This window comes from Sander lucioperca, chromosome 13, assembly GCF_008315115.2.
Source record: "Sander lucioperca isolate FBNREF2018 chromosome 13, SLUC_FBN_1.2, whole genome shotgun sequence".
NCBI classification, from domain to species: domain Eukaryota; kingdom Metazoa; phylum Chordata; class Actinopteri; order Perciformes; family Percidae; genus Sander; species Sander lucioperca.
This window is the reverse complement of record NC_050185.1, coordinates 9,561,489-9,588,618: the sequence shown is the minus strand read 5'-3', so window position 1 is coordinate 9,588,618 and position 27,130 is coordinate 9,561,489. Positions and strand designations below refer to the sequence as shown.

The window sequence follows — 27,130 nt, the reverse complement described above, 5'->3', positions numbered from 1 at the left end:
TGAAAATTTATAAGTGACCCCGGTCAAAAGTTTGGTGTCACTTAGAAATTTCCATTCCACTCCATTATGTCACAGAGTCTGATTGCAAGGAAACACAGACACCAAAAGAAGACTAAGTCAGTCAGACTACCTCTGATGTGGACAGAGAGACATTTGTATATGCATTTGTAAAAGATCTTTATTCTGAATTCTTTTTTTGCGCAGATGTTACCAAGTGTAAATGTAAATCAATTTACAAATGTAAATCAACTAGATGGGTATTAATACCATGGAGCGGGTATTCGTCTACTCAGACACAGTGGGTCTTATGGCAGAGCTAAGTGCGATCCATCTAACTCTTTTACTACACAGGTTATTAACAATGCCAGCAAAATGTAATGGCTGCCATGTACACAGCACTAACCTATAATCTCCTGTGGCTGAGTGCACCCTCGTATTAATGTCTTCGTGGACTATTAAGCTAATGCTATGATTGTTTTAGTATCAATGCAATCTAAAGACATCCAGGGGTCTGGGCACTCATTCTGCCACTTCATTAAATTGTAATGAGTAATTGAGAGTCAGAAGAGCGGTTTAGAGGCAAATCTGAACTTGTTTCTGTGTTAAAATGTCTGTGTGTTTGTTGGTATTTTGATATTGTCTAATAGAGTGCATGTATATGTCTGTGTCTGCATGCACATTCATGAAGTGGGACTCCAGAGTAGAAGAAGTCCTGTGAGAGGGCTTCAGTTTTTTCAGATGGGTTTGGTGCTCAGGGAAAAGTCTCTCTCCCTTCACAGTGTGCCAGTCAGTTCACATCTGGGCTGCCACTACCAGGGGCGCAATTAAGACCGAAAATAAATGTAGGTCATGCATACATGCACTTGTGACATGCAATGACGCAGCATGAAGCTAATGTAATATTAATGTATTAACTCAGTTAGTGTAGCAAACATGCTTTTTAAATGGCAGTTTGATAAGTTACAAGCCTCAAAGGACATGAAGGAAACATGATAAAGTACAGATGGTCAAACACACATTATGCAGTCTATTTAACGGAGTATACTGAATACTGTAGACTACATTGCAACTTTTAACCGATGAGAAGATAAGGCATCCGTATTAAATCAGTAAATGCAAGATTAACCCAAAGAGGATTTTTTTTTCTTAAATAATAACCTACTTCATCTTTGCCACTTCAGTGTCTCTCTTTTCATGGGAAGTTTGACTTTCAAGCTCTGCCTGAGTGATAATCAATGGCCTATACCGCCGCTTTACTTTCCACTGAACATTTAATGGAGTGAGGATAAGCCTCTCAGATGGGCTGCTGCTGGCCTTTCCAGGCACTTGTGCTTCTAAGGTGTTTCTCATCAGCAATACAGGAGCTAAACTCATCTTAACTGAGCCTATGTCAAAGCAATATACCGTATAGAAAAAGCAAAATGTGAAGAGAATGCGGACAGTTATCACACAATTAGGGATTACCAGAAAATGGTATTAGCAAAGCTAAGGATATGTCATGCGCACTTGACCAACCAAATCAGTTTAATGTCATGTGTGAGCAAATGAAAACATTTCAATGAACTGAAGCAACACATGTTATTGGATGCTGCAGGAATATGAGATTGAATATGCAGTTTGTTTTTGGTTTGAAAAAAAACAAGCCAAGACCACAGCTTGTGTCATTGACAGCCTGATGGATTTGTTCTCCAGTTAAAGTGTCCAGCTCAGATGTTTATCATGTACCAGCAATGTTCTGCTTTGTGTCTGCCCTGGGGACTTCATTGCTTGTTACCTTCCCACTGAGCATTTAACAGCTGACAACCCAAACCATATTTTCTTTTCACAATATTGTATTATTGCAGAGTGAAAAAACAAAACAAACAAAATTAGAACCTGTCTTCATGAAATTAATACACAAGTAAATATTTGCACACAATTCTCAATGAAGGAGCTTCAAAAGTAATTTAATGTAAACGGTTAATCAGTTATTCGATCAAGAGATAAATAATTGTCAACAATTTATCATTTGAGTCTTTTTTTGTTTAGGGGGAAAATGCAAAACGTTCACTGTTTCCATTTTGTCAAAATATGTGGATTTGCTACTTTTCTCTGTTTCATGTAATTAAAAAAGAAAATATTTGACATAAACTTGGACTTTGGAAAATTGTAATGGCTATTTTTGACTATTTCCTGAGATTTTTAGGACTAAATGATTAATCACAAAAAATATTGACAGATTCATTGCTATTGAAAGCAATCAGTTGTTTTTCTAATTATTTCCTATCTACCTCTGCATCTTGTAATATGAATTCTTAAGCTGCTCGTGTGTTAAGCTTGCAAGCCTATTCCTCCCCACACGGTATCTTGCCCTGAACATCTGGGTGCTGCAGTTGTGGAGGTGTTATCATGTCCATGACCTTGACTCTCCTTTCTGCAGACTGCTTCATTGTGTTGTTAGAAGGCTGCCAGAAAAACGAAACTCGCAGTGCTGTAATTAAAGTTTTTCATAACGTCCATGTGATTAAAATCACATGTACAAAATGCAATTTAAGAAGATCAAATGCGTCAGCACAATGTAAGAGAGAGTGTGGTTGCACACACCTTGTCCTGGCCACACACAGACATAGAAACACACTCACATTCCTTCCCCCGCATAGGGGAGAGCGGGGTAAGTTGTCACATGGGTAAGTTGTCACACTGTTCATAACTCCAACACTAGAGGCTCTATCTCAAAAATCAAATAGCCACTTTATGTGACTTCTTCTTCTATAGTCAACTTCCTGTTCACATGTGGTCAAGATCACTCTAATCTGAGGTTAGCACAATTTTCTTATTTTTCTGCTTAAAAAGTAAAAAAATTGCACTTTACACTTTATGCAATACAACTTTGTTAGGTATGAATGTTTAAAATGAATAATTTGCACAAAATAGAGGAGACAGTAACGTGTCTTTTGATACTTTAGCTAAAGTGATATGTTGAGCTAAACTTGAGATTTAGTCAACATTAGCACACATGTCAGTATGGGGCAAGTTGTCTCAATGACTTTGGGGCAAGTCGTCACATGTGACAACTTGCCCCTGTACAAAAAAACACATAGAACATGCTCAAAAAACATGATAAATTGTGATATTGTAATTTATTTCTAATTGCAATAAGGTGTTTGAAGGAAGGAAGAAAGGAAGGAAGGAAGGAAGGAAGGAAGGAAGGAAGGAAAGGCAGGAATTAAGGAAGGAAAGACAGGAAGGAAGGAAGATGGTTCGAAATTATCAACGAAAGACAGAGCATGGCAGTACACCACCTGACATAATGTTAAAGGCAGTCAGGCAGGTAAAGTTGCAGAACAAATCCATCAGAAGTACAGCAAAGGATTTTGACATAAATTACCGTACTCTGACTCGGTATTGTCAAAAGATTACCAGAGCAGAAATTGAAAGTCAGACAGCCATACCAACAACAATGGTTGGTTATACAACGCCACGGAAGATTTTTTCACCTGATTTGGAAAAGCAGCTTGTTGCATATATTACTAGGTCAGCTGACATTTATTTTGGTCTGTCACCAAGTGAGGTCAGAAAGCTTGCCTACCAGTTTGCTGTGGCACACCAGCTGAATTTTGCGCCTTTGTGGGCAGAAAAAGAAAAGGCCAGCAAAGACTGGTTTACAGGCTTCTTAAAGCGGCATACAACGCTGTCACTGAGAAAGCCAGAGGCAACTAGCCTTGCCAGGGCAAGTAGCTTCAACAGAGAGAATGTTAATGCTTTCTTTGACAACTTAGAGATTGTGTTACGCAAATATGAGTTTGGACCAGGAGACATTTGGAATGTTGATGAAACTGGGGTCACCACTGTACATAAACCAGACAAAGTGGTGGCCAGACGTGGATTCAAACAAATAGGGTCACTGACTTCAGCTGAAAGGGGAACCCTTGTCACACTGGCCTGTGCCGTCTCAGCCACAGGGAATAGTATACCTCCATACTTTATTTTCCCCCGTGTCAACTTCCGCGATCATTTCCTGATCAATGGGCCACCCGGCAGCAAAGGAGGGGCAAATTCCTCCGGATGGATGAAAGACACACACTTTGTTGACTTCCTGAAACATTTCAGTGAACAAACAAAGTGCTCAAAGGAGAAGCCCTGTTTACTCCTTTTGGACAACCACGAGTCTCATCTTTCCATTGATGGACTCAATTATGCCAAAGAAAATGGCATAATCATGCTGTCATTCCCACCCCACTGCTCACATCGGCTCCAACCATTAGATAGGTCTGTCTACGGGCCACTAAAGAGGCACATCAACAGCACATGTGATGCCTGGATGAGGAACAACCCTGGGAAGACAATGTCGATTTATGACATTCCTGGGATTGTGGCAATTGCCTATCCTCTGGCTGCAACCCCCTTAAACATTCAGGCTGGCTTTAGGGTGGCTGGGGTTCAACCTTACAACAGAGATATATTTATGGAAACCGAGTTTGCACCATCCTACGTCACCGATCGCCCCATTCAGAACCCTGTGCTGCAAGGCTCCAGCACCAACCCTTCCATGCCAGGCCCCAGCACCAATCCTGCCCTGCCAGGCCCCAGCACCAACCCTGCCTTGCAAGGCTCCAGCACCAACTCTGCACTGCCTAGCACGCCCAGTTATGCTTCTGCTATCACCAGCTCACCCTTACCCAGCAATGCTATTGCTGACAGTGGGCTACCAACTCCAGAGGACATCCGGCCATATCCAAAAGCTGGCCCCCGAAAACCAGCCAGCAAAGGAAGAAAACGACGCAAATCAGCAATACTTACTGACACGCCAGTGAAGCAGCAACTAGAAATAGAAAAGAATAAGCCTCAATCTAGCAAAAAGCTGTTTCAAAAGAAAGGGAAGCAGAAATCTGGACCTACGAAAAACAAGGCAGCTAAAAGAAGAAAAATCACGCAAGAGTCATCATCAGATGATGAAGAGTGCTTCTGCCTCGTCTGTGTAGAGCCATCTTCAAACAGTCGTCCAAAGGAGACCTGGGTAAAATGTGTAAAATGCAACAATTGGGCCCATGATGCTTGCACCTCAGGCCAGTCAATTTATGTGTGTCAGAATTGTGACTCTGGAGATGAGTCTGATTAGTCAGATACAGGGCATCTGTTCTGTTCAGAGGTGAAACATGTTAAGTTAAGCAAGTTATCTGCAGCATTCCATTCAGTTATCAGGATCTATGTGCAAGCCATAGAACGTTTGAGTTTGAAGTTCAAAGTAAAGTGGTCTTGCCACTTAATGTGCTTTGATTGAAATGTGCATTGTTTGGATTGAAATAATTGTTTTTCCAGATTCTCCAGGCACAAATGTTTATATTTCCAGTTCTGGTTTGAGTCTAAAAATTAAAATCAATATCACAATTAAGTAGTTGTGTTCTTATTTTTAGATAATTTAGTGTGACAACTTACCCACCCTAGTGTGACAACTTACCCGCCAATGGGGCAAATTGTCACAAGTGCACACTCGCTATTCAACAGTCTACAACTCCGTAATGAGATAAGATATGAAGATGTTATGAATACAACATATGTGCCCAAGACTTCCTTCTTTCATTTGGTATGAGATTTATACCATTTTGATGTATGGTGCTCAGTAAATGTTAGACAGTGTGAAAAGTGTGACAACATACCCCGCTCTCCCCTACTTGAGTGAATGACAGTGTTCAACTGTTCCACTTAATTGTAGTTTATACAGTCTGAGAAAGAATGTCTGGCATTTATTGGTTGCCTGTGTTTTACTTTTCAAATGAATGAGTGTGTATGTTTGGAATATGTGTCTCCAAGGGATGAGCAACACAAATGGTTAGTTTTCCATCAAGTTTGGATTTCTTTTCTTTCCAAAAATGGTAAAAGGTCACTTTCATTTCAAGAGTTAATTAAGAAGATCAATATCACTCTTTCTTTACCATTTTTATGAAGCCAGGAGCGATTCTAGGATCAGACCTTTAGGGGGGCTCAGCCTCTAATGAGAATGTGACACGGATACAGTGCCTTGCAAAAGTGTTAACTCCCCCGCTAAATCAGTAATTTCATTAGCCGATAATCTCTGAGCTAGCTACTGAACAACAACGTCAGCTAACGTTTTTTGACACTGTTAACAATATGATGGAACTAAACCTGACACAATAATAACACAGTAATAACAACCAATTTTACACAATGTTCTAACAGTCAGAAATTTTGGTTGCTTACTTTTCAGTTTGGGTTCTAATCTGCGCCAGGAAATGGCCAACTTCTTTGGGGACTACCAACATTAAACTTCACAACCGCACTCCTGCTCTCCCTCTGACAGATTAGATAGAGACTCAGAGCCAAAGGCGGGAGTCAGGCACAACCACCTCTGATTGGCCAAAACTACGTTTCTGGTCTGGGTTACAGGTGCATAGCATTAGCGACAGCGACACAGTATATTAAACCTGTTTCAAGCCCTTTGAACCTGTAATTGTTTGTCCTCTGTCACTAACAGACAAGTTCGCAAACTGTAACTTGAAGCACTAAAATAGATTTACATTTTTTTTTAGGAGGGCTGAGATGAAATTTAGGGTCTAAAATCGCCAATGTGTGAAGCTAAAGCTAGCCGACAGGGAGCTTAGTTAGCCTGGTGCTGTCCAAAGGTAAAACAAATCTTTCACCAGTATCTCTTAAGCTCAGTGTAAAGTGTAAAAAGTTATAGATTTATGAGGGTTATGTGCAACATAGTCACACATCTCACACAGAGCTGCGGAGGAGGGTCTGGCAACAGGAGCATACACTCCTGGATATTAGAAATATTCTATATTATGTTCCCAAAATACAGTAATGTGAGCTATATAAATTAGCTGGATACATGGTTTAACATATTTTGTACTTACCAGTGTATCGCCGTATGTATTTGTCCATAGCAAATCCCTGCCAATAGGTCCCAAAAGTCCCAGTTAGAGTAAATGCCGTAAACATATTCTTTGTAAATCTTTACAATCATTCCCCTAACGAACCAAGCAGGCCTGCCTTGTTGCACAATCCAAATTTTCCTTAAAACTTGCCTTTTTCATTGTCTAATGTTGCTCAGAGGTTTCGGTTAATGTTGCTCGAAACGACTGGAGTTTAACGTTAACTCAAAGAAAGAGGAAAGTGAGGGACATCCGGCGGAACTATCCCGTAAATGAACGGTCGTCGATATAGACTATGTGCAACAAGAAAGCAAATATGTGTATTTCCCAAATTGTCGAACATTTCCTTGGGAAATAGGAATATAAAAGGTAATCTGTTATGAGGATTTTCACTCAACCTTTGAGTAACGATATGTGTGTCAGCGCCATCATTAAAACCACCGTCTTAATGGTCATGGGGGGGGGGGGTCACTATGACCCCCCCCCCCAAGAAGCCTTTGTTTGTTTGTTTTTATTAATCTGTGGACTGGCATTATTCCGTTTCCCTGTCAAGCTATTGAATAGCAAGCTTAATGTATGAATATGCACAATCAACATTTATACTGATCATTTATCCGAGCAGCGACGAGGAATCTGCTGAGACAGCTAATCCCTCTTAATAAGCACATGCATGAATATTAAATCTTAGTTAAGTCAACAACACAAATTACCACATAAGGGGGAGGTTGGGGTGGTGGAGGGAGCTTCTGCAGCAAACATGCATTGGCTTGAGCGTAATCATCGAAGTACCAGTAATTAAGTGTAAGGTTATAATGTCTGTGCTCTACACCTGCATGAATATGAGCTGTGAATGAGCCTATCTAGTGAAGCATATTGCAAACAGCTGATCCCAATCAGTCAATACAAGCACACCGTCAGTGCTCTGCCTGAACAAATGCTATGCTTCTTCTGTTAAAGTTAGCCGGGGCAGATATGAGGTTCATTTTTCTCGTTAATTATGCTTCAATATGAGGAAAGTTAGTTGAAGGTTAGCATGTAGATGTTTTCAAAATAAGTATTTCTTTTCGTCTTTTGAGCTTTTGTGTGCATGTAACCTTTTATTATAGAGTATGCACAGTGTTATACAACAGGTCCCTGGTCTCCCTTATATAGCCCCTTTGATGTAGTGCTGAGTCCACATTAGTCAGAACTTGGCCTTAGAAGAGAGGATTTGTTGGATGCTTTTTCTGACATTTCTGTATAATCAAATGTGCTTAAAATACCAAAGGTGGTGCAGTGATGCACAGCACACACTAGCATAACATCACCCTCTTGTCATATTGCAACACGGTCTCACGGCAGTTCGTGAAATTGTCACGTTATTTGTAATCTATTGATTCGTGTACAAGAACACGTTTTTCTCGTTTTTTTTCGTGGTGGCCAGCACAAAATGGAAACCATCTATATGGAGGTTGGGTTTAGGAAAAGAACAACGGGGAAAGGACGCGTCACACACTGGGAGACGGCCGCGGGGGACGCGCAACAATAACGGGATGGCAGCGGTTGGGTTTAGGAAAAGATGAATGGGGAAAGGACGTCTAACATGCCGGGATAAGGCCGTGGGGGACCCGCGACGATAACGTGACGGTTGTGATTAGGAACACAACAACGGGGAAACAAAACGCCACACGCGGGCCACGATCCCCGGTCTCTGGGGTGAAAGTCCTGTGTTGTTTGACCCATCCACCACCTCAACCGTAACCTCCTTATGCGGATTTTCGGCATTTCATACTACTCGCTACCGTAGTCGTGCTGTGATCACGAAATATGCTTCTCATTGAAATACATTAGTTTACATTTTCGTGCTGGCCTCCACGAAAGAAACGAGAAAAACGTGCCCGTGTACACAAATCAATAGATTAAATAACGTGACCATTTCACGAACTGCCGTGAGACTGGGTTGCATATTAATACTTTGCTGCTGCAAGTTAAGTGTCACAGAGTAAGACGGCTGTCTAGTCTGGGTCTGTGAAGTGTATTTAGGATGGAAATGCTGACAGCATTCAGTTCTTATTCAGACACAGGATTCATTCTGCAATATAAAGTCATTCTTAATTGACTATTTTTGTGTAATTGTGTACTGGCACTGTATGTCAGGCCAAAAGTGGAGAAGTGCCAACATCTGTCTAACACTTGCTGGCCGGCCTATTTCAAAATGACATTATTCATTTCTGACTACGAACTAAACATGAAACAACTTCAGTGGTTTACTTAGTTCAGTTTGGATTTTCACTGCAGTTCTCTTTGGTGCTGTGGTGGTCTCTTGTTTCTCTGTGTAACTCTGTTTCTCTCTTGTCATGTCTGTCTCTCAAATGCTCTGTAAGCCTCCAAATCTTAGTTGTGTTCTCTTGATATCTGCCTTGTTCATCTGGTCTTGGATAGCTGTCTGTTCAAACATGTGCTGTCATTTGACTTGCAAGAGTATGGCTTTGAACTCAAAGCGTCTGGAAATCTCTGTCTCGCCATTAAAAGTGTGGGCTGATCCAGCCCACGGGTCACAAAAAAAGAAAACGAAACGACTTTTACAGACTGAAAACAAAGGATTTCCTTAACAAGACATAGTGGTTCCATTTACTGCACACTCTTAAGCCTCCAACAAAATCTGCCTGCTGTTACTAGCTGTGCCTGACTGCTACTCCTCCAGAGCGGCACTTGAGCACAGGTAATCCCACAGTACCTCAGGTGGAGATTTACCATTTCCACCACTGTGGCTCTGGTAGGCTTGGTGTCAGAGTCACTGAACAAGCTGATTGTGTCACGAAGCTGTCAGCAGCACCCAAGGGGTACAGTCCACCGCATTCTACATGAATACATGTCACCTACTGCTTATCTACTACTTGCTTATTTGGGAAAACCACAAAGAGACGATTATGCACATTTTTCATATAAGTGAATTTGGAGGGTAAATCTGATTTGAAAACCACTCTCCACCAGTCTCCACTCTCACTCTCCAAGATTGCTTCAGAAACGTGTATCAGCAGTGTTGTGCAAGTTTACACTTGACAAGAGCTAGCTCAGTTCACACAGATTAAAATGAACTTGTTAAGTTCATAGTTTATAAATTAGAATTGTTAACTAAGTTCACAGTTCACGTTAATTTCTTCCATTTTCTATTTTTATAGATAATCTTTTCCGAGAGTGGTCGGACGCTTCAACTCGATGTGTTGTTTCAGATTTGTTGCCAATGTGGCTGATGCTTGGTTCGGCCTTGTTTTTGGTGTTGTGTCAAAGTCTGTTGCCCGGTCGAATAGTGTTTCCCTCCTGTTAAAATGCCGTACGCCCCCATCCGTGGTTAGGGTTTGGTTAAGATTTAGGTAGAGGGAAACAGATATCAACATGGAAACAGTCTTCGGGTGCCGCAAAACACAGTGCACTTTCAGTGAACATGCTCTTTTTACCACGTCCATGCACAACACCGTGTATCAGTGTGTGTCCATGTGTCTGTCAGCCTGTCTGAAGTGCTATACCTTTGGAAAGGATCATTTTTCATACTGAGCTGACAGCTAGTGTGTTCTCAGTGCAGCAAGCTAATTTGATTGTGATATTTGATATTTTCTCTGTATATTTCTTTGGTTTGGTTCCAAACAGTCATAGTAGCTTCCTTTCATGCACTCTAAATACATATAGCATTGTATTATAAATGACACTGGGGTAGGTCCATCCAAGACCACCAACGTTGTAGTAAATTACGCTCATATTTGTCACATGTGTTATTAGAATCTTAGAGTGGACAATTTGTTGTTTTTGTTATCCCCTACCTTCCCCCTTTATCACCTCCTCTCTTCCTCCTCATTTTCCGCCTATAATTTATCCCCTCATGCCTTCTTTTCTAACTCACATTTTCACCAGAACTTATTTGAATAAAATACAAAATACCTAGCTTGTTATTCCAACATACCAAAGCTTCTTTGCAGTTTATTTCTGTACATTTTAGTTGATTCTCTAGAGAGACGCACAGTTGTGGGGAAAACAGACTATCTACCCACCTCTTTTCTCACTGGCTGAGACAAAACTACACAGACATGCTCCTTTCTCTTTTATTTGTGTTGCTCTGCATTCCCCTTCTCTCTCTAGGTCTTCAAAAGACAACACAATTGACTCAGGATAGACAGAAAAAAAAAAACACATTTGTAGTGGCACAGGTGCTACAAATGACCTTTGGTGTGTATGTATGTACTCCATTGTGCATATGTGTGCATGTTTTGCATACTGATTGTATGCTGGCTGCTGGCCCTTTGCAGATAAAGCCTGGTCTTTTGGGGGTCCACTTGTAGCGGGCTGATATTACCTTTCTGTAATGCCAGGGAGCTTAGGGAGCTACATGGACCCTTAGGCAACAGCCCAACACAATTAAAAAACGTAGGCAGCATGTGTGATTGAAAGCCACATTGGCAACCTTGTTTATATTGTTCTGTTATAGGTTTAAATGTCTGGACCATTTGTAAAATTCTACTTAAATGCAATGTTTACGCCCCTTGTTGCTGTCCAGTTTAGGCTTTTTTTCCTCGGTCATTTTCATAATCCCTTCATTCAGGCAACAGGTCTTAATCTTGCAGGTGAGAACCTGGCTTTGTGCTGTTACCTTCCCAGGTTGTGCTGGTGAAGAATTGGTTCACCACATTTGGTCACTACCCATCATGTCTTATCATGACAGACCTTCAAGTTACATTTGCAATGTGCCAGTGCAAAGAAAGGTCTCACTGGAGCGCACAAAAAGTGCCATGTTGTTACTGAGGAGCATTTTTAGGTGGGTAATTACCCGCCTTTCGTACAATTCAACTTTTTGGCAGTTTTTGCATTAATTAGCATGGAGCCTTTCAGCTAGGTTGACCACTTGACAGCATTAAAGGAAAAGCAGACAAAGGAAGCAAATGGAAGGAAAGAAAAAATAACCTGAATCTAATAGTCAGGCAGTGAGAGGGCTTTTAGTCAGACTGCTACTATACAAGTAATATGGAGCTTTTGGATGCAAAAACATGCACAATTCAGCATACATTACAGTACGTAATGATAAGTTTGCACACTAATCAAATGCCTATTTTTCTTGACTTTTTGTGTAAGTGAGGGCCTCTTAAATACTATCACAATTTCCTTAATATGATTTGGGAAACAGACAGTACATACTGTATGTTCAAACACACAAAACATCCACCACACTACCCAGTGGATCATTCCATTCTCACCCATTTCACAATGTGTGAGGTGTTATATATCTGGGTAAACACTTGTCTGCTTGGGATTTATTGGTTGCAGCGGGAGATCAGGAGCTCATCACTCTCTTACACGGTGGTGATTATCTGCCATTGGCACATAAAAGCGTGACCTGCTGAAGGTTGTGTAAGCAAGTGTTTGCAGCAGCATTAAAAAAACAGAAAAGTGTTCCCCCACTGACATGAATCATCATATCCTTCTCTCTCTCTCTCTCTCTCTCTCTCTCTCTCTCTCTCTCTCTCTCCTCTCTCTCTCTCTCTCTCTCTCTCTCTCTCTCTCTCTCTCTCTCTCTCTCTCTCTCTCTCTCTCTCTCTCTCTCTCTCTCTCTCTCTCCCTCTCTCTCTCTCTCTCTCTCTCTCTCCCTCTCTCTCTCTCTATGTTTTGGGTTGCTAGTAGACCTGTAACAATTCAAAATTTTGCTGTACAATTAATTGTCTCAGAAATAATTGTAAACAGCAATATAATTGTCTCATTCATTTAAATTTAAAAAATATTGATTTATTTATTACTTACAGGCCTAGTTGTTAGCAGTTTTTTAGCACAGTTGGTTGTGCATTGTATTGTAGGATTAAAGGCGATTTTAAATTTTACCTAGATTCTGCAAAAAGTAATGACTCTTGTAGGTGAAGAAACCACAGCAGATTCTCCAGCATGGAGGGAAAGGGGAGAGGGAATGAGTGTGTGTGTGAGTGAGTGTGTGTGTGTGTGTGTGTGTGTGTGTGTGTGTGTGTGTGTGTGTGTGTGTGTGTGTGTGTGTGTGTGTGTGTGTGTGTGTGTGTGTGTGAGAGAGAGAGAGAGAGAGAGAGAGAGAGAGAGAGAGAGAGAGAGAGAGAGAGAGAGAGAGAGTGTGTGTGTGTGTGTGGCCAGGGATGGAGGTGGGCTGGCTTGACTGTGTTGCGGCATTGGGCAGAGATGGAAGGAATGTAAGATGTGCAGAGGCACTGGAGTTGTGTACCTGGATCTCATTAGGGAGGTTTGCTTTGTCCTCTGCCTCACAGGGACTCATTGTTACACAGTTTCTTTGAGAAGACCAGAATGATTGACATCTCAACAGTGTATCAGGGATTAGAGGTGATGTTGTGGTTGTAAGTGAGAGCATAGTTGGAGGTATTGATTCATATTTCTATGGCTGGTTTAATGATTTCAGAGGCTGTGGTAATATTGGCTCCAAATGGTGAACACAAAGCATAACTAAATGTATAGGTGGAGGATAGAGAGTGATGGCTCCTGGTGAGGATGGGTATCCTGTGTCTTTTGCTCAGAATATCAGGCATCTATTGAAAATACATAGCTACATGAAGACACATTATCTTATCTAATTTCCCACCATATTTATTTCCCTGGGCCCTATTGAAGTGTACTATGCAAAGAAATAATAATACATTTGGAAACTTGTGCCTTTCCTGTATTGTTACCTGTAGTAGCAGAAGTTTCAGGCACGTTTAAAACTGGATATTTAAATCAATGAAATGAACACAGACATTGTCTATAGTATTGTGTCGGTGGAGCCACAGATAACACCATAATCCCATTATAATTCAGCCTTGAAGTTAAAAAACTTTATATAAATATTTCTTTGCGAATACATATTTTAAGGCTAGACATGTTTTGAAAGATATTACTTCCCGAGGATTTCACATGTCAGCATTGTTTTTTTAATTTACAATGCCTCATAGGGTTCCAACTGCTGAAACAAAAGCAAAAACATTTTATGAGCGCCATGCAATTGTGTGGTAATTATATTGTCAAACTGGATTATTGGTAATAGGAGGCACTTGCACAGCAATAATAACAGGCTGTGTCTAATTCCTTTAGAGCTGCCGCTGTTTTGATTAGTACTACTCTTTATTGCATGGAAGGATTATTTAATGAATTTTACTATGGCTCTTTGTAGTGTGCTTTTTGTAATCCATACATTACAACAAGTCTCATATACCAAATATGGCAGTAAAGTGTGTACCTGGAACTAATTCTCTTCTCTGCTTTTGTCACCTTTGCACCACTTCTTCTCTAGGGTCTCGTCTCCGCCAGGAAGACTTCCCTCCCCGCATTGTGGAGCACCCCTCTGACCTCATTGTGTCCAAAGGGGAACCAGCCACTCTCAACTGTAAGGCAGAGGGCCGTCCAACCCCCACGGTGGAATGGTACAAAGATGGGGAGCGCGTTGAGACGGATCGCGACAACCCCCGCTCCCACCGCATGTTGCTGCCCAGCGGGTCCCTCTTTTTCCTACGCATTGTCCACGGACGACGGAGCAAGCCTGATGATGGCAGCTACGTGTGTGTGGCCCGAAACTATTTGGGCCAGGCGATCAGTCACAATGCATCACTGGAAGTAGCCAGTAAGTTCTGTTTACATGTTACAGTGCTGAGAGCTTTGATAATTCTGTTAAAAACGATGCAACACACATGTGCAGCTATCTCTAATACCCATGCATAAGACGCAGATTTGCAGATAAGAATTGTCTCAGCTCTTTTAAGCATTTTAATTGATTTCCCAATCTCTTATTCTGCATGATGATAGTGGGGATTTTAATATCCATCTTCAAAGAAAGTCTGAAAATATTTCCTCAATGTGACCTTTAGATACTCTCCTGCAAGTCCTGAAGCAAGGATAACAAAAGAAAAAAAAATTCATAGGTGGAAATACTTTCATCCTCACTAAAATGCATCACAGTCTCATATTTACTCTCATACTTACGTAGTGTCGTCTCACTTTCAACTTAACCGATTGCATTGATCTAATTACACATGAAACATATGCAAATTTCTGTTTCATTTTGTTACTTTCCCTCCAATATGGCTCATGTATGGTTGAGGAACAGGTGGAAGTTAACTATGCGACCCACCTGTCAGATACGGCAGCTGTGTGTCTGCTTTAGTCCCCAGGTTTAAACAAGTGCTGAGTGTGTTCCCAACAGGTGACATTGTCAACTCGCGAAATCGCAGAGCTGTAAGTGTCAAGTCTGTGGTGTTGCCAGTTAAACAGCCTTTCACTGCAGTATGTCTCAGACAGGAATTTGTCAGGTTGCATGCAGCAGCCAAACGTATGTGTGTGTGTGTGTGTGTGTGTGTGTGTGTGTACGTATATATACTTTAGTTAGAGTGATGGAATGGAGCTTGTGTAAAAGCAGACAGAGGGCAGGGGGCAGAGGACAAGGGTCAGGGCTTACGACCATCAGAATAGGCTGGAGTAATAGTGCAGATGGTCTGTGAATTCATATGGGACACAGGTTCTGCAAGACCAAAAGCACTGGAATCCAGTAAACAACAAGAGTAAAGACTGCACTAAAAGAAGGAAGTGTCAGTGACAAGGGTTAACAACCACAGCCATGCCCTCACACACTGCATAGCTCCCCATCCTTTACTGTCGATCCCCTGCTCTGCTCCGCTGTGTCAGCTTGCAGGGCTCTACCCAGGCTCCGTCTCCTGGGCAGATATTTTGCAAAGGTTTTAGAATATATAATACCTCTCTAGTATCCTTTTCACCTTTTGAATTATAATGAAAGAGATGGTCAAACGTATCACGGTAATGCTATATCAGCACTCCAACCCTGAGAAGCTCAGCCCTCTAGGGGGAGAGTTTATTACTCGGGAGTTCACTAAATTTACTGTCAGGTTTTAAGGTTGAGGGAGGGGGAACACAGAGAGGACTTGTTGAAGCTGCCTGGATGAGTTATGTCTCCCTGCTCCATCCTTTAGAGGTCACATACAGATTCTTGGGTCACCCTGGGGCTGGATAGTAAAACCGAACCCCCTTTGGCCAGTGCTGCTGAGTTAGGGAGTTTATAAGAGGATTATGAAGCTGGGGAGTGTTAAAAGAAGGACTGACCTTACTCTGTCAATAGACCAACGTGTCAGATCATTCGTCTGGTCTTGTTAATGCAAAAGTTGTTAATTTTGTGCAGTGTTCTAATTGCTTAAATGTTGCTTTGACTGAAGGGAACTGTATTCAAAATAATGACTGGGTTTCGAGCTGACGTGTTCTGGTTACTCTTTTTGTGTGATGCACAATAACCTGATGTTTTTGAATAATTTACTTTGCCAAACAGCCTATGCACACACACAAAGTATCATGTTTCACTTATTACGTTTGTCAATCTAAAATCCCTCAGGCGAAAATACTATGTGATGACACTCACAATAATAGAGCAGCATCATGTTCCAGTATGAAGAGTAGCCACAATAGGTGTATCATAAGCACATTATTATATTTTAACTGCATCATCAAATGTTATCATTTCTGCACCTCCCCCCAATAAATAAAAAAGGAAATAGCCCACCCCCCCCCCATATTTGTAATGACCAGCAAATGCCTCCAAAAGCTAAAAGAAAGCTTATTTTCTCCACTCAATATTCACTTTTAAACCGACTCCAAAATACACTGAAACACTGAACTCCTCCTGCTTCATGTTAGTTTACATCCAGCAACAGTGAACATAACAGCGGTGTGCACGTCTCTCGAGTTTTTGGCATTTCTGTATCCTCTGCGCACAGTTGATCACACACACTACTACACAAGTAAACGCACACTGTTTAAGAGACAGCATCCCATCTGCACATGTTGAATATAAACCAGTGTGTTGCTGCTCTTGGTGAGCACATCTGGTTGGCTCTTGTTCTGGTTGTCAGTGTAACAGGCTGGAGGATGATCGGAGATTGTATGGAATCTATTGTGTTTATTAGAAAAATCCTAATTCAATGTTTGCATGCAGACAATACATCCAGTGCGCTGAAGATATAATGCCGTAAGTCAATACAATGAATAATGTACGCTCTGCACCTGTCCCTAAAAATAAACATTAGATAGTCATAATTAATATGCATGATTGGCTCTCTTGAATATCTTGTCACTTTATATAATATAATGAGTTCATGGACTCGGCTACCTAGGCAGTGAAGCACGTTGACAAAAGTCCCACTGAGCATTAGTCAGTTGATCTTTTATCGACAAAGTAAATGTGAAAGCTACAGTGGAAAATTAATTACTTATAAAAGCATTGACTCAATTCCAAATTAATTTACAGTATTATTAGTTTTCCCGATGCCGCTTTGATTTAAGTGAAGTAAGGGAGAGATGATGAAAAATGGGGAGATGGCTGACAAAAGACAGGCTGACAGGCTGAAAGTGATGGGAGCAGGACAGGAGTGACAGAGACAGACGGTAACAGAAGAGAGAGAGGAGGAAGTGTCTGTCCTTCAAGGCACAGAAGTAAAACTAGTTTGGAGAAAATTGAGGTGACATGGTAGAGACAGTGACAGATGTAGTATGCGCTGGTGCCTGAAGCGTGACCACAGGGTTGAAATACTGTGTAAGCACACACAACATGCTCATAGACGCACATACAAGCACACACACATGGTCTAGTGGAGCCCTTTCTGAAAGGGAAATAGATGAAATGAGAAAAAAAGGGAAAAAAGACATATAACTTAGTTCCTATCCAATAAATGTCACAGAAGACACTCAGCATTTTTTTTCTGCCTGCAGGGACCCTTGAGGACCCTGGGAAATGAACATATGTCCTATTGACCTTAGCCACTTGATTCAATCATGGAGCGCTTTATTGAGGTGAAGGCAAAGTCAGCCTGTGTACTCTAAAGGTTATTGGCTAGTAGACCTGTTTTTAGGTTCAGTAAAGCAGAGGAATAAATGATATTCTTAAACTAATTGGACACTGCCATTTGCTAAAGAAAAGTGAGGCGTGTGGTGGGACTGAAGGTTAGGCCACTGCACTGCAGTGATGAAGTAATGAGCCACAGGGAAAGACAATAATACAGCCACATGACAGCTCACGCATGTGAGCGTATATAGAGAAAGGCAGAAACTTCCCCGCTGATTATTCAAATAGTTTAGTTTTTTATTTACATGTCACACAAATACATTTGGCTCATCACACATGATATTAAAAGACACAGCTGCCAAAGCCAAAAGAAAAAAAATTCATAACATTATATACTGTAGTGTGTACTGTACTGTCTATCATGTACTGTCTATGATGTAATCAACGCTATTATTCGGATAATGCGCTCAGAACAGATATGAACAGAATGCTTTATAGTTTTTATAGCAACAGTTTGGACTTACTTTTTTTGAAAGTGGGTACAAATACAATCATAACTTATTATTTGATTTATTTAGGTACATGGTTAAAATATGATATAATGTTGTTGGCAGCTAAACTTATAGATACATGTAAGAGGATTATAAATGACAGTAATTTAACACGGAAAATGAAGCAGTCAAGATTAGACTTCTAACAACCTCTGGTGCATGCCCTGCCAAGTTTATGTAGAAAACTTTATTTGGTTCAGTTGTGCACCACAGAGCATAAGAAACAGAGTAACCCAAATTACAACAAGCCAGATTTGTAAGGCTTTTTTTCTCGTCTCAGGGTTTTTCCAAGTAAATGAAATGTTTAATATGTGAATAGCCAACTCAGTGTTTGTGCATCATCCATCTGGATTAACAAAATATTGTGTGGTTCCCAGTAAAAAAATGGACAAAAGACAAAATCATCAAAAAGGAACAACACTGATATCAGTGAGATGTAATAGTGGACAAATCCACTTCTGCTTCTTAGACAATTCATATAAAACATACATCTCTATACTGTATGAATATTTCATCATTCTTATGTATGCGGATTTGTTTGCTATTCATATCTTTTAAAGGGTAAGCCAGTGGGAGACGTACGATGGTGTGTGGTAATAACATGAATGCATTAACATGACGGACATGTTCAATGTAACACCATGCTCTCTGAAGTGGATTATGGGATGTGAACAGCTCAGTCATACTGTGAGATTGGCAGCTTAAGGTGGGACCCCTGGTCTGTCTCCCTATCCGCTCCTCTTTGATTGCAATCTTATGTTGGAAACGAGCGGGTGCCGGAGACGTATGTGGCAGCGAAAAGAGAGGCGCATTCTCAGAGGTCACATTTCCCCCTCTGCCTGCCCCTATCCATTAACTAATGGCTCCCCACTTCAAATGGCTGTCACTGTCCCTGACTGCATCCTGTCTCCAGTCACTCTGGATAACAGCAATAAAAGATCCTAAGTGGCAGTATAGTGGGATGTCTAAGGGAAGTTGTCATTTTCTCTCCGTATGGACTAGGAGTGATATAGTTTGATAGACAAACACTGACACATTGTACAGATATCGGTGTTTACTTCCAATTGCCCGTGACAGTCTGTGAACGCTGTGCTAGCCTCTTGTTCCTCATCCTGTTTTCCACTCCCTTGTTCTCTCCCAGTTGGCCTATGGTTAGATCAGTCAGTGAATAAGTATCACACTCCTGGGACAGCTGGTTTGTGTTTACAGTCTGGAGACTGGGGCGAGTGCACTGCAAGTATTGTCTAAACAATTTTGGTCGCTATATTCCCCTAGGCTCAGCGTTTCCAAGAGCCAGATTTGTGCCAGAGTGTCAGGACGTAGGGAATGAGTCTGTTTGGCTTGCAGCAGCACGGTGAAGGAAAAAGAGATGGGAAGTACTCAAGAGCTTCTGACAAAGACCATATGGCTCCTGGGTGTGTGTATTATCAGAATGTAAAGGTGTTCCTATTGTGTGTGTCTTTGTGTACATTGTGTCAGGACTGTGCTGCATACATACAGTACTGAAACAACAGTTGGTACTTTGACTGGAAAGAAAGGACTGACCTTTACATCTTTACTTTACTTTGTTTGACAGATTACTGAATTAAACCATTAATTATAACTCCCTTTGTTTTTGTTTTACACTTTCTCTGGCAAAAAGGAGCTTGTATTTTGCAGTAGGGATGCGTCTTAGCCTTGTCAAGAAAAAAAAAGGAATGTCTAGCTTTATGTGTGATAATAAGCTGCCAGGCATTGTGAATTATCCGCACTGTTGAAGGTTCTTCTACATTACAGATATACAGCCTTCTTTATTGGCCATGTTGTGCGTGTGTGCACATTTTTTTCTTCCACTTTTATCTTCTGTGCTCATCTTTAGAGAATAAGTTGCTGACGAGCAGAGACAGACGTGCCACAGGAGAGAGAAGGCAGCCTGTGTGAGTCAAATCAACAATCCTATCTATTAATGATTGTCTACAGTATGCCCCTGTGTGCCCATATGTGGGTGACATTAAGCATACACTTTGGGTGTCTCTCAATTTCTTCTGCATGCACCCTCACACCCGTCCAAATCCTGTTGGATATAATTTTGTTGTGGGTGATGTATTCAGCTCTGGTTGTTGCTGGGGAGACATTGTTTGGCTCGGCCCATTTCCCCCGACAGTAAATCTTTTCCCGCTCAGCACTGAACCTCAGTGCCGGTCGCATTTCCCTGCAGCCTCAGAGCAGTAATGCAGCCAGATTTGATCCATTTCCGATAAAACTCAGTGCGTGCTGTGTCATGTTACTCTGATGTCATATGTTTTTTATTCACTCATGCTGATTTGTAACATGGCAAGAGAAACCTCCCAGAGGGCCAAGCAACCAGCACTCATGTGCTTAGCTGCCGAAGCGTTTCCAACAACTGAAATTAATTAACAGTAAAATAACCATCATCAAGTCACAACTTGCAACAAAACCTGTAATGACATAAACTATGATATGTCTAGTGCGCCCTATACTTTACTTGTGAATTTGCCAGTGTGCAAGTATTAGAGGCTTACAGCATGGTTGAGTAATCCTGCTGTCACTGAGAGAAGAGGGATGGTTGTGCATTTGCTGAGATATTAGCCTTATCCATCCTCTATCTGTCACTCCATAACGCCACAGTCAACAGCACCCACCAGCCATATCTGTGCTCGGGGTTAATGCTAACTGTCAAAGGTTGTGTCACTTTTTTCATTTCAACCTCAGTTTTCATTTGCCAAAGCAATCCGCCTGCTCTCTCAGAATATCTGCTTGGTGTGGTATCATACCAGCCGGTAAAAGTTAACTAATTCTATTTAAAAAAAATATCAAGCTCAGTACAACTCTGACAGTCCCTTCAGGGCGTGAAAATGAAAAATGAACACTCACCCAGATGTGCACTGTGTAATTGTGGTTTGATGATTGTTTGTTAGTGTTTATGATTAAAATGCCAACTTTTTAGGCTATCATTAAGCTAATCAACATTCTTCTGTGATCTAGAAGGTGGACACTTTACTCTGTTACTGCCAACCATAATCAAATATTCTGAATGAATACCAGACGGCCAAATTGCACTGTAATTCAATACAGTATACAATGTTTTGAAGCAATATAGACAAACGTCTTTTTTTTAATCAACATTCATTCTTTCCTTAACAAACTAGTATAATGCACGAAGCGAAGACTGGCGGTAGATAGTTGTTCTCACAGAGTTTACCGATCAGGGATGAAAAGTTTTGTTTTGCTATTATTTTGAACAGTCCTCAACAGCTTTCCTGCTAATATCGCCTCCTTATCTAATTAACAAACATGAGCACACGTCTTGTCCTGCACCTTAGCTTGAACAAGCATTCAACGGGGAAAAGTGTACAGCTAATGTCAGATAGCTAATTAGCTGGTCAGCTGTAGCATATTAAACACAATGTAAACTTACCTGCAAATATCACTTTGGTTCATTTAGATGCTGGTGTTGCCCTTACTTCTCACCACCACTGGTAACAACACACATTCTGCCCATTGCTTGTATGCTACACAGGGCAAGTTTACTTTTTCACTCATTCTCCTGCTGGGGCTCTGCCTGCCAGCTGCTGTCAGTCAAATACAGAAATAAATATTTTTGATATTTCCTCCTGTTTTTCTTTCCTTTAATAAAAAAAACAACTATTGACAACAAATTAAACATTATACAGACATTATTTTGACTGAACAATGATGTATTCTTTAGAGGTTTACTAAATTCATTAAACAACAATTTGCTAAACAGGTATGTAGCCAACCAGCTGAAAGAGTTTGGTTTACCTGAGAGGTAAAGCTGACTATCATCTGCATAGTTATGAGCTAAGAAGCTATTATGAAAATTGATATGGCGAGAACCTAATTTTGATTACATGATAAACTTGAGCATTAAAGCACGGCATACATAAATAATGTGGCTGATGAAAAACAACCAGACAGCTTTTAGAAACATTGCAGGGCAATCTGAGATATACTGCACTTCACTGAATCTTAATACAGTACTTTACAGAAATTACAGCACAAAGAAGCAGTCACAGACACTTGGAATCTGAGATGTGAGCAGTTGCCAGTGCAGCAGCAGAGTATTAGACTGTTTATGCAGTATTACTCCTACTGCTTACCCGCTACAACCAAAGATTCTGGTATCTTCTCTAATAGGCTGCAGATGTGGTGATTTATAACATGCAGTGAAGTGGGGGACAAAGAGAGAGCGAGAGAGAGAGGGGTGGTTCCTCAATGGAAGCTGAATAATGAGGTGAACAGTTTCGAGGCACTACAACCATCCCTGTGCCTGCATGGCTGTCAGTTCTGCATCCCCTATTTTCTGCCATTTCCTCCCTCCTCCCCCTCTCCTCCTCCTTCTGGATCATCGCTTCATCTCTCTCCTGTGGGAATACTTTGGAATGTGCAGACAGGTTTCTGATGGAGCTGCCGTTGTTGATGCTGCCTACTGAAAGCTTTGATGACCAGTGATGTGTTCCCCATTATTGTCACTACACCAAAACAAGGGTGTGTCTGTACATTTTCATGTTGACGCTGGCGCTCTATTTTATATTCAATGTTATTATTGTTTCACATGTAAAAAGAAACTAATATTATTTAAATTAGATTCATTCTTCAGCACCTGAAAAATAATAAAATAGTGCCAAACATTGTGTCTGAACTTGACTTGTATCACCACACTTCCATTTTAAGGGGTTGTGCTTTTTCTACCCTATCTTTTGTACATTAACTGCCTTTGCATTACAAAATTCAAATAGGCAATTTCAATATTTTTTCAATTAATTGTGTTGCTATGTGGTGTGGATGTAATAATTAATATTCACAATATGTCTGTTTGCTTAGCTGGCAGCTTCCTTCCACACCCAGAAAGTAAATTCCTTTTGTCTGTGTTATCATGGCCAATATTTTTCAGTTTTATTATGTGAGACAGAGACAGTGAGATGACTAAGAGATCTCTTCAATCTACTTCTACCTAACAATCTAGTAAGAGTATCTACAAGCACCATTACAGCATATATGTATAAGTAGTAGAGCTGTCAATCTTCCTCTATAATACTATTTGAATTCCATTTGATATTTTTTTTAATATTCGAATAATATTCGAATATTTAATGCTCAATTGCAGCCTGTTAAATAATATGTACTACACTACTCAGGCTCATGCATTGTCAATGCCACTATAAGCATGTGGTTGTTGTTACACGTTCCGTCCACTAGAGGGACTTCCAACATTATCCTGGCCTTGAGGCGACCTGCACGCAACTTTGTTTACATTCATTTTCCACCACGAGCACACAGCGACAAACACAAATCAACAGAGAACTCTGGAATGAAACATTATCAACAAGTGTAGTGAAGCGGCTCTGTTGTAAAGGCTAACAGTGCTCGGTTAGTGACATCATGTTAGAAAGCACAGCTGAAACGATTTGTCATAAACTAGGTAAGTAACAAACGATGCTAACTGCATTAATAACCAAGCCAAACGGTGCTGTCACTACTATTTTAGTGATTTATAAGCAACCTGTTTCCAGCTGATTGTCACATTACTGAGAATACAGCTATTAGAAGGTAATATATGATGTGGAAGCTAACTGACAGCTGTAGGGCAGTTAACATCAACTTTAGCTTTCTCCATGAAGTTCCCAGCTACGCTAACGTTACTATACCTCGGGACGCAGTTAGGAAACCAGAACGAGCTAACTAATGTTAACATAAGCATTTTGGCTCGGTGGATGTCGATTTTAAAGTCATGTTAAAACTATTTACCGTCCTTCTTATGATTTCCAGCCGCAGCCTGTCACTCCCCCGTGTACTAACGTTACTCGGTACGTAACGTTAGCTCCGTAATGTTGTACTAACGTTACTTGGTACGTAACGTTAGCTTAGACCTCACAATGCCTTGTGTTTCTCACTCCGGCTAAGTTATTGTTCATACGACATTACATGAATCACACATGCGGGTAGGCCAAGGTGAGAAGAGGATGATTAGCTAACGTTTATTATATATAACGTATATTTATAAAAAAAAAAAAAAAAAAAAAAAGTCACATTCGAATAGTAATTTCAGCATTCGAATAGTATTGATTTTTTTACTATTCAAATTATATTCAAATTTCGGTATTCGTTCCAACAGCCCTAATAAGTAGACTTCCCATAGCATTAATTCTCTCAAATATATGTTGAGTATATTATCTTCAAATGCCATGAAATATGAAAAGATGGAATATTGCATTATGCAAAACTCCCTCTGCCAATAAAACTATCCTCTCTGTTTGCACAACTCTCTCAATCTCTGTTTTTCTCTGTGGAAAAGTCCCTTAACTGTTCCTTCCAGACTTCCCAAGGCTATTGTGGAGATATAACAAAGAAGCAGAGATACAGACGGCATGAGATGAGGCAGAGGGAGTTGAAGGAGTGGATAAAGCTGAGAGGTAAAGGAAAACCAAGAGACACTGAAGAGGGACTGAAGATAATTAAAAGGATCTTCAGCGCGATATAGCCCTTAGCACTGGGACTTCTCATTCATTTATCCACATATAAATGCCTCTCCACACACATACATTATAACCAGCTAATGCACGTATAACCAAGGATGTATTGTTTTTATATAATTTGTCATGCTAAATTTAGGACATAAATCTGTGTCTTCTCCCCACCCATATTTTTAATATGAGTTATGTAAAGCACGTCCGGATTCAACTCATTTTCATAACAGCAATCTTCTGCCAATTTATCACAATCAAGCATGAAAAATATGCTATTAGGCTGCTGAAATTATTATTTTTTTTTTTTTGGTTTAATATATTTCCAGGAGAACAATGCAATAGCATTTGTAGGTTCAAATGTCAACTTGGAATATGTGCATGATACTAATAAAACAAAAATGTTTTATGTTTCACTTTCACTATCTATAGAGACTCACACATGCACACACACAACCACTGCAAATTGTGAGATTACAGTTCATCTATCAGACTAATGTGATTATAATATGTATAGTATTCGTAGTTAGTAATGTCATCGGGCTTAGCTGATATTATGTATACTGTTGCATAGTGATCGATCAGCTTCTTTCTAGTGAAGTAAATCACTACCTTTAGGACAATGAATGTCACTGCCACCCTGCACTGATGAAGTGGTGTTTCTGGGGCTTGTAATCATGGCAGTGTTGTCACAGGTCTCTGAGGTCGGAGGGATGAACAGCTGAATTGACTGTTTGACAACCTGTCAGCAACTGGTCGACCACCAGAATAATATGTGTGTCAGTGAAAGAATGGAAGATGAGATAAATACCACCTGTTACTATGTGAATGGAACTGTCTGTCTGGCCACTCATATTCTACTGCTTGCTTGAGGGTACGGTAGTGGGGCAAACACTTGCAAAAATCATACTTTATCTGAATCAAAACAGGATTAAATTATTTCAGTGACAAGGGTTTTGATGTTAAACCCCAAATCTTAACATGTTTACAGTCTGTGGCAATACAGAATCAAAGTGCTCATACTGTATAACCAGTAGTTTTTTTCCTAGAGCTGTGGACAGGCTGCAGAAATCATAGCAACCCCCATCATCACCCCCCCCCCCCCCCCACCCCCCCTCCACCCACCCACACACACACACACACACACACACACACACACACACACGCATGCACATGCACAGACACATCACGTGGGCTAAATGCAATAACAGACTCTGTGCACTAATGACTTGTGTTAATTGCTCCCTATATTTTGTTGTTTATGTTCAAAATATTTATATGATGGGTAACAATGTGTTTGTATTCATGGGCATGATTGAGGTGTGTGTAAGTGTGTATATATTTTATATTTTTTTCTTGTATTTTAATGCTGCAAAATGGACTGCTCCAACTGAGTTTCGTTGTATAAATATATGCAATGACAATAAAGATCATCTATCTATAATTGCTTTCCTCTCATTGATCAATTAGGTCACAACTAGGGCTGCGTATTGGTACTCGATACCTTTAATCAATCAACCTAAATAGTAGTTCTTCTCCAGTCAAACAATACGTGCATGCGATCCATTTTTGTCGCCATGGATGAGAATAAAAATTACTATTTGTATGGTTTTGGTTGCAGCTAATCACCGCAAATGTTCTTTGATTTAATGTGACGTGTGATTGGTCCACTACCGCAGCAGCTACAAACCTTACAGTGCCGAGATGGCACCATAACGTTTGAAAGTATGGCTATACTACACGCCTCTGGCGTCCAGTGAATATAAGTGCATAAAATGTGGAAGGGTTATTTCAAATTAAGTACTTTATTGATATCGGCAACACTGGTGTTGCTATTTTGTAAATGATACCCAGACCTGGTCACTATAAAGAAATACAGCTTGTCGACTTTTGATTCTATTGATTTCAATTGGAATGTAACTAATATATAGTCAGGTTACCCATGTTAACTAAATGTGTGTGTTATGGTGGGTAAGGAAAGTGTAGCAATCAAATCCATGATCAAATGCAGTTAGTATTAATAAATGCACAAGGAGACTGAAATGAAATACAACTAAACTGAGTAAGAACATTTTTTAAGGAAGTCATGTCTTTGTAATAACTTGAGGTAATGACATAAAACATCAGTATCTGTGCAAATAGTGTCTCTGTTGGCTCTATGCTTGATGGCACCTCCATTTCCTAGTGCCACATTATGTGTGGCAGATCAATGGTGTGCTCTCCTACCCTAATGCACAAATTGCCCCAGCGGCAGAGTGCTAATGTAGTTTGCTTTTACCACAAAAGTATATTTAGATATTACAGGAAGACAATTCATACACAGAAAACAAAACGTTTGAAGAATGCTTTTCCCCTTTGTGGTTTATTTATTGATTGTAGTAGTACCTCGATGTCATTGCATCCAGCCTT

The 27,130-nt window shown here is 40.5% G+C and overlaps 1 protein-coding gene across 2 annotated transcripts in view; it reads left to right on the top strand.

Annotated features, from left to right (window-relative positions):
- The window catches only part of LOC116064901 (roundabout homolog 1-like), a 93,499-nt gene that overhangs the window by 20,848 nt on the left and 45,521 nt on the right, over window positions 1-27,130 (top strand). For both annotated transcript variants that reach the window (XM_031320275.2, XM_031320276.2), the window contains one exon: window positions 14,140-14,466. In XM_031320275.2, coding sequence (XP_031176135.1) covers window positions 14,140-14,466 — 327 coding nt within the window. The remainder of the gene's footprint in view (window positions 1-14,139; window positions 14,467-27,130) is intronic.